This window comes from Protomyctophum bolini, assembly GCF_963924005.1.
Source record: "Protomyctophum bolini genome assembly, chromosome: 22".
NCBI lineage: Eukaryota > Metazoa > Chordata > Actinopteri > Myctophiformes > Myctophidae > Protomyctophum > Protomyctophum bolini.
The window spans coordinates 26,258,830-26,273,220 of NC_137883.1; the positions used below are offsets into that span (position 1 = coordinate 26,258,830).

The 14,391-nt window shown below is 42.2% G+C and overlaps 1 protein-coding gene across 1 annotated transcript; it reads left to right on the plus strand.

The window, feature by feature from the left end:
* Positions 1-3,971, plus strand: rx3 (retinal homeobox gene 3; the record flags this gene model as incomplete). The annotated part of the gene is made up of 3 exons (XM_080755642.1): positions 1-226; positions 609-820; positions 3,480-3,971. 3 exons carry the CDS (start codon positions 1-3, stop codon positions 3,969-3,971), a joined length of 930 nt encoding a protein of 309 aa, XP_080611768.1.
* Between the last annotated feature and the right edge of the window lie 10,420 nt (positions 3,972-14,391).

The following is a 14,391-nucleotide window of genomic DNA, read 5'->3' on the forward strand; positions in this document are numbered from 1 at the left end:
ATGGCTGAGCGCCTATCATCCTCGGGCCGATTCGTCCAAAGTCCAGTGGTGGTCAACCCCAACAGACTCCACAGCATTGAAGCAATATTGGGATTTAAAGAGGGCGGCATGTTTCACAAAGCAGCTTCCTACACCATGGCAGAGGCAGCTTTGACTAAATTAGATGCCGAACGGAATGCGAATTTAACCCCTGCGATGAAGAAAGACCATCACTCAAGTTTTGACGGTAGGCTCGTCGAAATTATCCAATTATTGTTATTATATATATATATATATATATATATATATATATATATATATATATATGATTTGACAGCCTATAGCAACAACAAAAAAAGATGTAGGCCTATATAGGCTATTCTCATTGACTGCTTATTTTAAATTGTGTCTAGTTTAAATGGCACAACAATGAGACATGTTTTTCGTTCTGGAAAATAATAATGACTAGGCCTATACATTTTAATAATAATAATTAATAATAGGCCTAATAATAATAATAATAATGATTCTTGGCTATAGTGCTTATTCAATTAAGTAGAGTCTGCTTAGCAGACATATATTGACGTAATAGTTGTGCGTGTTAGCAGGTGTGTGTTGCGCATCTGAAGGTCCCTTCAGCCCTGACTCGCATCATGACGGTGACGGTAAACTGTCGGACGATGAGATTAACCTAAAGAAGAAACAGCGGAGGAACAGGACGACATTCACCACCTTCCAACTTCACCAGCTGGAGAGAGCTTTCGAGAAGTCCCATTATCCGGACGTGTACAGCAGAGAGGAGCTGGCACTGAAAGTTCACTTGCCCGAGGTTCGAGTGCAGGTAGGCTATACTGTAACTGTAGAAAAAAGTTGAAAACCAGACCATGCACTGGCGGTTTTCAACCGTTTTCATATCAAGGGCCATATTCATTCTGCATTTGAACCATGCACGGACCACCATTTGATTAGCCAGTCTCAGACCCAAAACTATAGAATATTTGATTATCGTTGACACAATTTCATGCTGTTGGCAAACGTTTATCATTTTTTTATTTTTTTTTATCAATTCTGTGTGGACTTTACTGCAGTAAATTAACATTTCAGACGATTAGCAACAATTTGAAGGACAACTTTAGTTTTTTTCAACCAGGTTCATGTTTTAGGTTGTTATTAGAGAAAGTAAAAGATGTGTTATTTTCTTTTATTTATTTGCTGCTTTCTTTTAGGGATTTTAGCTGTTTTTGACAGGGGTGGCGGGGGCATTCGAGCATGGGGCTAAATATGTATTTTTTTACAACATTTTATAGCGATTTATTTTTATTATTATTTACTATAGTCCTACTAGATCCCAAGAAATTACATCTGGCCACAAAAGATCACGGGATCTGATAGTGTCAAACTGACATATTGTGTCGGGAGTCGAACCCGCGGCACACTGCGACTAGATTACCAGCCGGGTGCCCAGACAGTTACGCCACCGCCTGGGCCCATGTCACTGGTTTCACACTAAAAAGTATCATGCACAACTAGTTAAAACAGCCTATACCACGTGACCCACCACCTGTCGGGACTACAACTCTAGCCCACCCGTAGCCACTGGTACTGCTGGTATAGCCTGAGGCAGAGCCAAATATACCTTATATTGACCCTATTCATGGACATCAATTCAGGGATGAGCTGTTCTGCACAAAATGAACATCAAAGCAAACTTAAACAAAACAAAATCAAATACCCCAAATAAGGACAAAAACAGCAGAGGCAAGGCAGACTGGATTGAGTTCTAATACAAACAAAAGGATACCATTAATACCTGGACATGATGAACTGAAATCAAACTATAGTCTAGTAGCAGAACTGCCATACCTCTGTTAAACGGTTCAAACACACATATTGGGCAGAAGTGCCCACGGCCCAGGACAATGCCTCCGCTTGCAAGGCAAACGAGGGCAGATGGCATGGGGGACAGCTCGGATGTCTCCACAACAAGAAAATAATAATGAATACTGTAGCTGGCCAATCAGAAATCTAAACCAACTACCGGTATAATATAGCAGTGCAACTGCCTTACCTTGGTTGAACGGTACCAACACACAGTAGCCTACACTGGGCATCTGACACATATTGGGCATGGCACAGGACTGTCAGAATGCCTCCGCTTGCAAAGCAAACAAGGGCAAACAGGTAAAGGCCAAGGGGGGGGGGAGGGGATTAGCAGCGAGCACCTGCAGAGTCAGGACAATGGTAAGACACTAAACAGTGATAAACATTTAAACAATAAACACACATAGGCACATAACGGTACCTCAGACAAGCACGAGGCGCTCCCGCACGCACCCCCATGAACAGACAAACTATTCCAGCTACATGCCAGCCATGCACAGCTCCTATTAATTAGCCTGATGATGAGGGGGGCGTGGTGTTGCTAGGGGCAACCTGTCAAGTTTATGAGTTCAACCCACTACAAGAGCATAAAATGAAACCAAATGGACCCGTTTAATTTTACACTCTCAAGAGTTAAAGCTCTAATAAGGGTCCATTTAGCATGGGGAACACCTGGAACGGTGGAACCCCCTCAAGGACCACTGGTTGAAAACCACTATACACTGACACCACAGTGAGTATTCAGAGCGTCAAGCTGTGACTCCAACCACCCCCGGGGGAAGTTGTGATTTGCTCTCGTTCACTGCAATGCAATTTGCGGCATTTCCAAAACAATATTGCGCAGAGTAGCGATTATCAAACGTATTTGCAATGCCATACGTTGAAAGATCTGTTGCCCGTGGACAAGGCACGCTACCTCCGCAAATTAGACATTATCGGCATAGATGTTTGTCTGTATGTGATTTAGGATTGGACCAAGTTGCATTGGCAGCCATAGAAAATTCTTACCCCGGGATAAAACCGGATGTGACATTTGTGGGCGTTCCTGTCTAGCTTGGTGTCGATGTATAGCCTATATGGATATAGGCTATAACCTTTTTGATCCATACAAATACATGATATGTTACCCCCTTGTTGTTACACATGGTGCTGCATGTGGTCGCTGATATAGTTTCATATTTTCTACACGTTAACACACCTACATTTCAGGCTCTGATCATTGTTTAAAAAGAATATAATACAAATTACAATATAGACTGCATATCTTTGCTGTTGTTTTTGTTTTTTTATATACAAATCAGTGCTATTGAACAACCTTTACATCTGTGTGTTGTTTCGAAAATACTGAACCAATGAGAAGTAAAAAGCACTTCGGACCTCTTAACTCCATTGGACCCTCTGTCTGCCTAAAAAAGCATGACTAGTCTCCACCTCCTCTCCCCCTCTCATGGAAGTAATTGACAATATATAAAGTCACAACTTTGATGAGGCAGTGTATGACTTTGTTTTCAAAGTATAAGGTTTTCTTCATTTCCTGAAAAATGAACATTTTGGAGTTAAGTGGTTTGGTTTCTTACCCACAGCAGCGAGGTGAATTTAAATGTATTTTTGCTCTGCAGGTGTGGTTCCAGAACCGACGTGCCAAGTGGCGGAGGCAGGAGAAGCTGGACGTGGTCAGCTCCATCAGACTCCCGGACATCACGCCACCCTCACTGCTGAGCCTCCAGCGCCCCCTGCAGGAGCCCTGGGTGACATGCAGCCCCATCATCAGCAGCACCTGCACCTCCACCTCGCTGCAGTCGCTCCCTGGCCTCATCACGGTCTCCTCCCAAGGTCTGCATCCTGCTGCAGGCAGCTACACACCTCCTCCTCCTCCGTCCATGCACTCCGCCCTGCCACCGGCATCCTTTCTCAACCCTGCTGCCCTGCAGGGACAAGGCCATCATCATCTGTCCCATTTAGGCTCTCCTCCTCATCCTCCTCCATTATACCAGGGCTCAGGTTTCATGGACAAGTTGGCCCTAGAGGAGACGGACACTCGCAACACCAGCATCGCCTCTCTGAGGATGAGGGCTAAAGAGCACATCCAGTATATTGGGAAGACTTGGTAAAATGGTCCTACAAGTTCAAGGTTGTACTTTATTGTTAGTATGTCTGTGTAAGAGTAAAACGTATTTGTGTTTGGCTTCCTTCAGACAATGCAGCAGCATTGACAACATTCAAAACAACAAAAACACAGCAAGCACAGCAAACAAAGTTATAGACAGTGCAAGAAAGATGGTTGGGATGGCTTGGGTCCGTCATAATTCCACGTGCTTTACTGACACAACAATCATCATGGGCTTCTATTTTGTGGGGGGGGATCACATCTGCTGATGTGTTCGGCTGCCTGTCCGCACAACCCTCTGCATTGCTTTGCGCCTGCGGTTCAGGTCGGTGTAGCATAGCAGTCATACCAGGCAGTGAAGTAGCCAGTCAGGATGCTCTCTAGGACTTTGGGGCCCATGCCAACTTTCTTGTTGTGCTTTATTCACCACCCACTCTGTCTGTACTGCATGCCCAGTAGGCCTATACTTGTCTATGTGTGGATGTGGACAGTGAGCATAATAATGCACCTGTTGCATGTTGGAAGGATACTGCTCCGACAGGGAGGACACTCAATGACCATTCCTGTTGTGTGTTCATATTTTGTTTAATTTCTGACATATTAGTAAAGCAACAACTTTCAGAAAGTCTGTAGTGGTTAACTCTGAAAGTGTAACGATTTACCGAAAAAGAGTCCAGATTAAATGTATAGTGGAATATACAGAGTTAAATTAAGTCTTCTAAAGTCTAATAGGCTACGATCTAAATTAGCACTATGGATTTTGCTGTGTTTTTTCTTTTTTTATTGTATTATACATGTTTGCTCATTCAATATACAGATGTAGGCTACTTTCAAAGATATCTACTACAGATAAAGCAATGTGAATGATGTGAAAAGAAAATGTTTTATGTAGATTATACATAAAATACCAATAAAATACCAAATATGGGGCTGATTAATAATGAAATACCATATTGTATGGTATTTAATTTAGCCTACGCTGCCTACCTAAACGAAGACCAAATGAAGTAGCTAGTAGGCTATTAATGTCACAGGCAGCCACACAAGGAAGCATACTAGGGCCTTTACTGTTCCTAATATATGTAAACGACATGAGAGCTTGTGACTGCGACTTGTTCCTGTTCGCAGATGACTCAGCACTGCTGGTCTCGGACAGGAACAAACTGCAGGTTGAAAAGACCCTCAGCTCTGAACTCGGTAGAATCTGCACCTGGCTCGCTGATAACAAACTATCCTTACACCTGGGATAAACTGAATCCATTCTCCTTGGATCAAATAGTAATCTCAGCCAGGCAGATGGCTTCTTGGTTAGAGTGGGTGACAATATTATCACACAAAAAGATGAAATTACCTACCTAGGTTCCATCCTGGAGGTCAATCTTTCCGGTGATAAAATGGCCACCAATGTAATCAAAAAAGTCAATCAAAGAACAAGATTCCTTTACAGGATCTCCTCACTGGTCAACAAAAACACCTTGAAGACCTTAACAGGAGCCCTCGTACAAGGTTTCTTTGACTATGTATGCATGCACCTCTTGGTACCACAGCACCTCAAAGGCCCTTAAAACAAGGCTCCAGACCTCCCAAAACAAACTGGTCAGACTCCTACTTGGCCTCACCCCCCTCACCCCTGCCCACTTTGACAGGCTGGGATGGCTTAGGGTCGACGACAGAGTACAGCATCTTGCAATGGGTCTGGTCCACAAGATTCGATACACCACCAAGATACCCATGTACCTGTCTAAATACTTCCTTAATGTAAACGAAGTCCACACCCACAACACCAGACCAGAGGGAGTGCAACAAACCATGTACAACCCAGATTCGGCACAAACAAGGGACTAAATTATTTTCTCTCCTATATGCCACCAAAATGTGGAACGCCATTAAGACATGTGAATCCCTTCAAAACCGCTCTCAAAGGGCACCTATGGACGGCTGCAATTCGAAACTGGTGAATCCCCCCCCCCCCCCCCCCACATTTTCCCCCTCACTGTAGGCCATGTGTTTCTTTTCCCTTTTTGCTTCCTTTATGATGAATTCCTGTTCTGTTCTTTAACTATATAGAAGTGTCTATTTGTAGTCTCTAAATGTTTTGATGAATTGAACATGGTGGACCCTGTTATAAACAAGTGTAATGCTTAATTGGGTCGTCCACTCACAGTTAACAGTCTTTGTATTGAGTTTGTGCTTGAAATGTACTGTAATTCTGCAAACTGTTAATAAATAGTTCAATCAATCAATCAATCAATCAATCAAACAGGGCCGGTTGGAGTTATACTCTAAGTTCTACACCACCTAGCCCAAACATTTAGACTCTCGTAGAGGTTTATTTCGATTCTGACGAAAGAATCGAAAAAAACCTCTACGAGTGTCTAAATGTTTGGGCTATTCTACACCCATCTATACTCGTGGAGGATTTAATACATTTTATTAACTTACCATTTTTTGTTCAGCCCATTGGTAAATATATATGCACTGTCTGCAGAGCCTTAAATTTATAAGAAATCCAATCCATATGTTTTGTTGTCTTTTTTCGCCTTCCGGTTCAACCCGGGCCGGAAAGGTCGGCTGTTAAACCTGTCTCCTAGGCAACGCGCATTTTTTGTGGGTGAGGAAACGGCCAACAGTGTTTGCCTGCCCTCTAGTGGTACAAAGTGGATTCACATGTGGTTTCAATTTTAAAATCTGAACATGGCATTTCAGTTCATATCAACAGTTCATTAAGTTTGATGAACAACAGGGTAGGTAAGTAATAGGCTATATTGTGAGTCAATGGCTCAGAAGTTGAACAGTTAGATATCCACAATGCAGATTACAAATGTCAAATTTATTCTGGCTATTTTTGACATTCATAACATCATTGTAATGTGATTGAACTGGAAATAAATACACAAACAGTTAGGTAATGTGTAAACTGAAGCAATACATGAGACAATAATTTTAATAGGCTATAAACCCACTAAAGAATATTCAAAGTGTTAATATGATTCTAAACATTGTTAGACACACAAATAGACACACCAGTATTATACTGTATATTAGTCAGTACATAATGGTTTGCTAAGTTCCCAGACTGATGTTGGTACAAAGTCCGTCACTGGACCTGTGGTAAGAGATCATCGGACACCTGTGTGCAAGAAAATAAAAAGGGAAACATATAGATTTAATGACCACATCTGATTATCGTCCACTTAGGCAATGCAATGTGTAAAATAAGCTGTTTAATTGCTTTCATGAATAAAACCATACAGTAGGCCTATATCCTACCTAGCCCAGGCTATTCTGGAGAAAATATTCAGTGAAAATAGCAGATCTAATTATCAAAACGCATACCGTTGCGATGCACTGTGAGCTTGAACTATTTAGGCTAGTAGGCTATAGTATAGACCCATTGGGGACTCGATCCAGTCAACACATTAGGTTTAAGTGGGTAATTGCCAAGAACTAAGACTACGTGTCGCCTATTATTAAATTACCTCTGAGATATTAGGCTTTGTCCTCTTCTCTCCAACTACCCCTGAGGACGGTCAGCTCCTCTGCAGTGTTTGGCATCTGTCTTCCAAGCTCTTGAAGGACTGAAGCTCTCAGAAATGCTTGCAGGGCCTTCGTACCTGTCCAGTACCGTGTCATCACAGTCTTGCTGGTTGTTGGCCTGTCTGTCCAGTGGGATTTCAATGCTCTTCTTCCCCATCAAATGCCCTGTAAAATAGGTGTAGAAGATGATTACAAGATGATATGAATTACATCAATTTGTAATTTTGTATCGTTTACTGCCTGTGCATGCATAGTACACTTTTATCAACCATCAACAAGCAAACAAAAAAACAACAGGAGCTACTTTGGAAAAAGTAAAGAAATTACACACACACACGTCTGTGATTGATGGAGAATAATTATCATTGTAATTATCATAAATTGTGCATTATTGTGTTCATTGAAACACTGAGGCAGGAATAGTTAACAAATTGTCTGGACATGATGATCAGGATGCAATTTCAGAAAAACAAAAGCCACATTGCATGCAGATGATTAAGGTGTATAAAATAAAATATTGCTTTATTGATTCGGCTACCTTAAGCATGCAAATGGAATACCATGCTTAATTTGAATAAATCAGGCCTACTTGATGATTAAATGATCAAATATAGCTACTTACCAACTGCCCAGTGATATCCGCGTGGATACACATTCCCAACGATAGCTGCTGGTGTTTCTGAACAGTGAGCCATACAAGTAAATAGGCCCACTGACAGAAGCATAACAATTGGTCTGTATGTGTAGCAAATGCACACATGTTTGGCCATGGTATCAGAGATATAAGGTTTCGCCTGTATTGCAGTCCTTTTGCTGTTGCTAGTTGGTCAAATCAAACTAAGTGTTCCACCATAGTCAACTATATTTATAGGCTATCTTCCTGTGGAAAAATATGCTCCTATTTGCTAAAGTAGGGTTGTTGGTTCACTGTAGAAGTATCATGTCTTTGTTGGAACCGGCTATGATGAAAGTTAAATGCAGAATGCCCCTTCGAGTTTTAGCTACGTCAGCAGGGTTTAAAAAAAAATCCAGTTCCAGAATGAGAAATTGATGGTGACCAATTATGATCTACAGCTTGCATTACAGTCGCTCCAGTTGGTATTGTTTGCCCAGAGATTGCAGTGATGTGAGGAGGTGCTGACGTGACGTCATGTTGTCACACTTAGGGACAAGTCATCTGAATAATTGCTTCCTTCTCCCCAAGCAGAAGAAACGCAAACAATGGTGTTATAATCAAACAGAATAGAAGAGAAATGTGTGCTGATGCTTATGGGTAGCTGATAATAAAAATCTTATCATTCAGGATGTCACGATGGGCTTTCCTGCTCCATAGGACATAGCATAGGGGACATGCAAATATAGACTATTTGCAGCTAAATAGTAGGCCTGAATTGTCAATGAAAGAATGTGTTCTTTTTTGTTTTGTAAAACAAAACAGAAATTATGCAGAGGTCAAACAAAATAAGGATAACTAGAAATGCACTCTGTCGAGTGCATACTTGCTTGTTGCACACTAGTAGGACATAAATGGCCAACTAGTGCGCAAGCAGAGCGCGCAAGTACTTTCGACTGCTGTAAACTGTGGAATCTCAGTATCTCTGTGAAGGAACGTTTGAAATGTCTAATTATTAGGTGTGACTATTTGCTACCTACCTACTTTATGCATATAAAAAACGTCAAAAAATAGACGCTCGTCTAATAGCCCATATCATACGGCATACTGTAGCACGCCGTTTTTCATCATTTTTGAGGATTTGAAAAGAATGAAAAAAAAAAAAATTATGGGTTATAGCCCATCGTTTTTAGATTAAAAAAAATTGAATCCTCGTTTTTCATCATTTTTGACCATCCCACTGAGCAATAGCCGGCTATTAGACGTGCGCACAAATCTGCTGTTTTATTTGCATACGCATCAAGTGGCGGGTTGGCTGGCACGGTGCACACAGACCGGGTCGAAATTATTACTTGCGCGCTCTGCTTGCCAGCCAACCCGCCACTTGATGCGTATGCAAATAAAACAGCAAATTTGTGCCTGGTTTGCTGGGACCAGATTACATAAATGACTTACGTCATCATTTTGGAGCTAGTCATACGTATACTATATACATAATCAGTCAAATAAAATAGCAAATTGTGCCTGATTTGCTGGGACCAGAGTACATGGTGTGTATATGTATGACTAGCTCTCAATGATGACGTAAGAAATATGGTCATTTATGTAATCTGGTCCCAGCAAACCAGGCACAAATCTGTCGTTTTATTTGCATACGCATCAAGTGGCAGGTTGGCTGGCACGGTGCACACAGACCGGGCGAAATTATTACTTGCGCGCTCTGCTTGCGCAAGTAACAAAGGAGCACTATTGAAAACGGGTGATGTGGATGCTGTTTGCTTGCAGACAATAGCAGCCATGAATGAAGAGAAATGTGACAATAACATGCATGCATTATACTGTAGCTTCCACCCCTTCACTATCAGTTCAGTTTATTACAGGATATTTGCTCCATTGGAAAGATAAACAATTTCAATAGAAGTGACTCTCAATTATATTTTGGTTCCTACGTATATACCTGTGAGAAATTCTTATATACCTGAGTGATCTCATTCATGAGTGAGTATTGACAGACGTTAGAGAAAGGGAATAGGTGAGGAGAGACAAAGCCATGTGCCACAGCCATGGCAGGTATAGGTCATTCTTTTGATAAGGTCAAGTGTTTCCCCGTGACTATTGACAGCTAAAACTCCAATACGACTTCCACTATGCACCTCCCCTCCCCACCTTAAAACAGTAAATTATAAAGTTAATTAAGTCAGTGAGCCATAATCAGACTTGTCATAACCTTGTCCATCTCGCAGCTGTATGCAAAGTCTAAAATTATGTAATTTAGATTATGTACTTGTATGTACAGATCTACTGATAGACGGATGTTAGGTTCTTAGCTTTGACTTATTTGATCCTTGACCTCATGACTACCAACACTGTTGTGTATTAGCCTGTCTGACACCTTTACTCCCCCCCCCCCCCCCCTTACTTCCCCCCCCTCTGCCTTCCCCCCCTCTGCCACTCAGGTGGAAGAGCGCATCACCGCAAGCCTGGCTGACATCTCACAGTGGATGTCCTCCAATCACCTCAAACTGAACCCAGACAAGACTGAGCTTCTCTTCCTATGCGGGAGCTAACTATTTCCGTAGACAACGCCCTGTTAACGTCTGTCCCAACAGCCAGGAATCTTGGTGTTGTCCTGGACAGTCAGCTCTCGTTCAAAACTCACATCACAGCTGTCACTCGATCCTGTAGGTTCACACTCTATAACATACGACGAATTAGACCGTTCCTCACCCAGGAATCAGCCCAGCTCCTAATCCAGACAACAGTCTTGTCAAAACTCGACTATTGTAACTCCCTCCTTACTGGCCTACCAGCATGTGCACTTAAGCCTCTCCAGCTGATCCAAAATGCCGCAGCTCGCTTGGTCTTCAACCAGCCAAAATTCTCACATGTCTCCCCCTGCTCCGCTCCCTCCACTGGCTCCCGGTCGCTGCCCGCACAGAATACAAAACTCTGATGTTGGCATTCAAAGCAACCAAAGGTATGGCCCCCCATATCTTGCAAGTATGATCGAACCCTACAAACCCTCCCGCGCACTCAGATCAGCCAACGCATGGAAGCTGGAAGTACCCTCACTAAAAACGCCGGGACAACGCTCCACACGTCCCAAACTCTTCTCCCTTCTGGAGAAAACTGTGGAATGCACTTCCACTTCCCATTGCAGTCAGAACTGCAGCATCACTCCCAATCTTCCGCCATAGTCTGAAAACCTACCTTTTCAGACTCCATCATGGCCCATAGCACTTACCCCACCCCCTTAGATAGCATTTCTGTAGACTTAGATAGCATTTGATACAGACTTATAGCATGTTATGTAGACAGCACTATAATTGCATTGTATGTAGTCATAGTACAGATGTATAGCATAGTAGTATAGACTTTCTTAGCTTACGCATGTTTCATGAAAAATGTTTTATGTGATGTATTCCCATGCTTTTTTGTTCTTGCTTAATATAAGTCGCTCTGGATTAAGAGCGTCTGCTAAATGCCTAAATTGTAAATTGTTTACTTGATCAAGTTGAGACAAAAAGCAACTGTAGTTAATTACTGCACGTATGCACCATGCAGCCAATACAACGAGTCAACGACTCAGCTAAATGGAAACGGTGCAAGACCATGGCATGCACCAGTGCCGGTCGGGAAAAATAGACCAGGCATCCCCCAATTGTGCAGGGACATTCAGACCCAAATGAACCCCCCCCCCCCGGCACCTATGTTATAACCACACCTGGGGTAGAGTAATGTTAACTCCATAGCATAGACTGTAAAAAATATGGACAAAGCGTTCCGCGGGTCTAACGTGAACGTAAAATGAAGCCTGTCAGTCCTTGCAATGGAAGTCGCCATCTTTCTAGATCCGTTTTGGCCCAGTTCAGGCCAGCTGGCCCATTGGCTGGCCCAGACAACGAGGCGGGACTTCCCCCTTCTTCTTCGTTGGTTTTTATTTTGACTCGAGTGGGTGGGGGATCCCGTTCATAGACTGTAACGGTAGCCACGCCCCTCAGAACATGCGCGACTTTATGGTCATTTTTTAAATAAATGACCATAATTTTCCAAAAAGAATATTATGACATTAGAAATGAGACTTTAAACTAGTGACTAGTGAAAAATATTCATGACCATGTTTATTAAGGTAATACAGTCTAGGTGAAGTTGGGCCCAAATACATGGACTTCTATGGGTTTTTCTGGGTCCAGTGACAGCGCCACAACAGGCCATTATATGAACTTTAATTTCCTTAGTGGCTTCACAAAATATCCGTCTGACTGCCCCCCTGCTCCATAGACACAAACAAACCTGAAAGTACAAAACTATAGCACCCCTATATAGCACTATAGCATCTTTCAGTGATCCATGCAGAGAAGTGGACAGGATATTCTAACAATTGCTTTATAGTACAATAGTAGCAATACCCGCTTACAAATTCTGCACTCATCATGGCAGATTTCCCTTGAAAGGCAGTCGCACAGATGGGTAGATGACACACCTTCAACAAAGTTTTCCATTGATGATGTTAATTTTAATTTATTTTGAGCCATTCAAACACCAGAGGGCAGTGTTGGGTGAATTTAAGGAGCATTCCATTCCAGTCTGCCTTGTTCACAGAAACTATGTTCAGATAATGCATGTGTGTCTGGGCTGTGGCCTGGGTTTTGATTTACTTGTGTTAATTCACTCAGACCATTTAACGATTCACATCAACTTAACAGATTCTTAATACAAATGTGACAACAAATGGGACAGCAACAAGGATTTCCCCCAAGATTACAATATTGTATTAAAGGACCACTTCTCAACCTATCTCCGTATAATTGGTCCTCAACTCCTCACTAATTTAAGTGCACCTATCCTGCAGCAGAGAGAGAGAAGAATATTACAGTATATGTTCATAGCACTAAGGCAACAGTTTAGATATTAAATAATGATTGGGGAAAATACAACTAACATTACCATCAAAATGTAGAAGCTAGTTACAATTAGGGCCACCAAATAATGGTTAGTTAAACAAAACAAAACAAACTCAAATCAATGTAAATCAACAACTCAAAACGTAACAGCAGTCAGGTCTACAAAGGAAACAAATACCGGTAATACACAACTGTACAAACATATCCATTATATAAAACAAACATAATGACATATTTACCTCTGTCTGCATAACTATATTGCACACGATAGGGAGGCTCAACACAGGGGAGCAGAGTTACTAGGAGCAGCTTGGGCCCAAAGTGTGACAAACAAAGGTCAGTCTCAAGGGCAAATAATCAAATATACTGCACTTTCACAACATTCACCTACCAAGGGCATTGCACAGCCGGCAACCTGTCACAACCAGGTCTGAAGGAGTCCTAAAAAAAAAAAACATGTTAGTTTTAGGAAGCAGGAAGTGGGAGAGCTCTGGCCTGTATCTCAACAGTGGCCCAGGAGGGACATTTTCCGACTGGGTATGCATGCAGTCGAGCCAAGATGAAAGAAACAAGGCGTGGAGGCTGTGTTTAATGTCTATATTCCTATAATATGTCATATATAATGTCTATATTCTGTGTACACCCTGTCATCATACAATAATAATACTGTATTCACCCTATCATACCATCATTAAATAATGTAATAGTCTGTGTTCACCCTGTCATCATGACATAAAGGTAACACCAGTAGTGTATTTCAGGAAGGTGGGAGTCAAGTTATACCCATCCTCTGTCACACAGTAGATAGAGAGTCATCCTTTTAAACTATAAATAACATTTCTTGGTCTTGGATCTGGCTTGTGTGCATGTGTTTGGTCCGACGTACTAAAAGCACACGGAAGCCACAGGTGAGTCTTAACCGGCCACACATGTGTCTTAACCAGCCACGCATGTGTCTTAACCACTCATGCATGTCGGGAGCCACTGGTGAATCTGTGATTCTTAACCGGCAACGCATGTTGTCGGACTGTTGCATGTCGGATTGTTAGTACTTCTGACCAACGTATGCGCCCCATCTGGCTTCTGGCTCATTCCTTATTTGTGACGAGAAAAGGCTACTCAGTATGGCTATTTATTACTGCAGTATTCATTGCTGGGTCTGGTAGGGTTGCATGGGATCAAGGAACTGGTGGCAGGCCAGGGCCTAGAAATACAAACGGCCTCTTTGCACACTTAGGTAGGTGGTAGATATCATCATCATCATGCTTCCTTGTTGTTTATTTAATTTGTTCCCTGCATTTTTGTGTGATATTTTTTGTATGACCACCAGTTCAAGAACCAGCTCAGTGGCCTTGTGGTTAGAGTGTCCG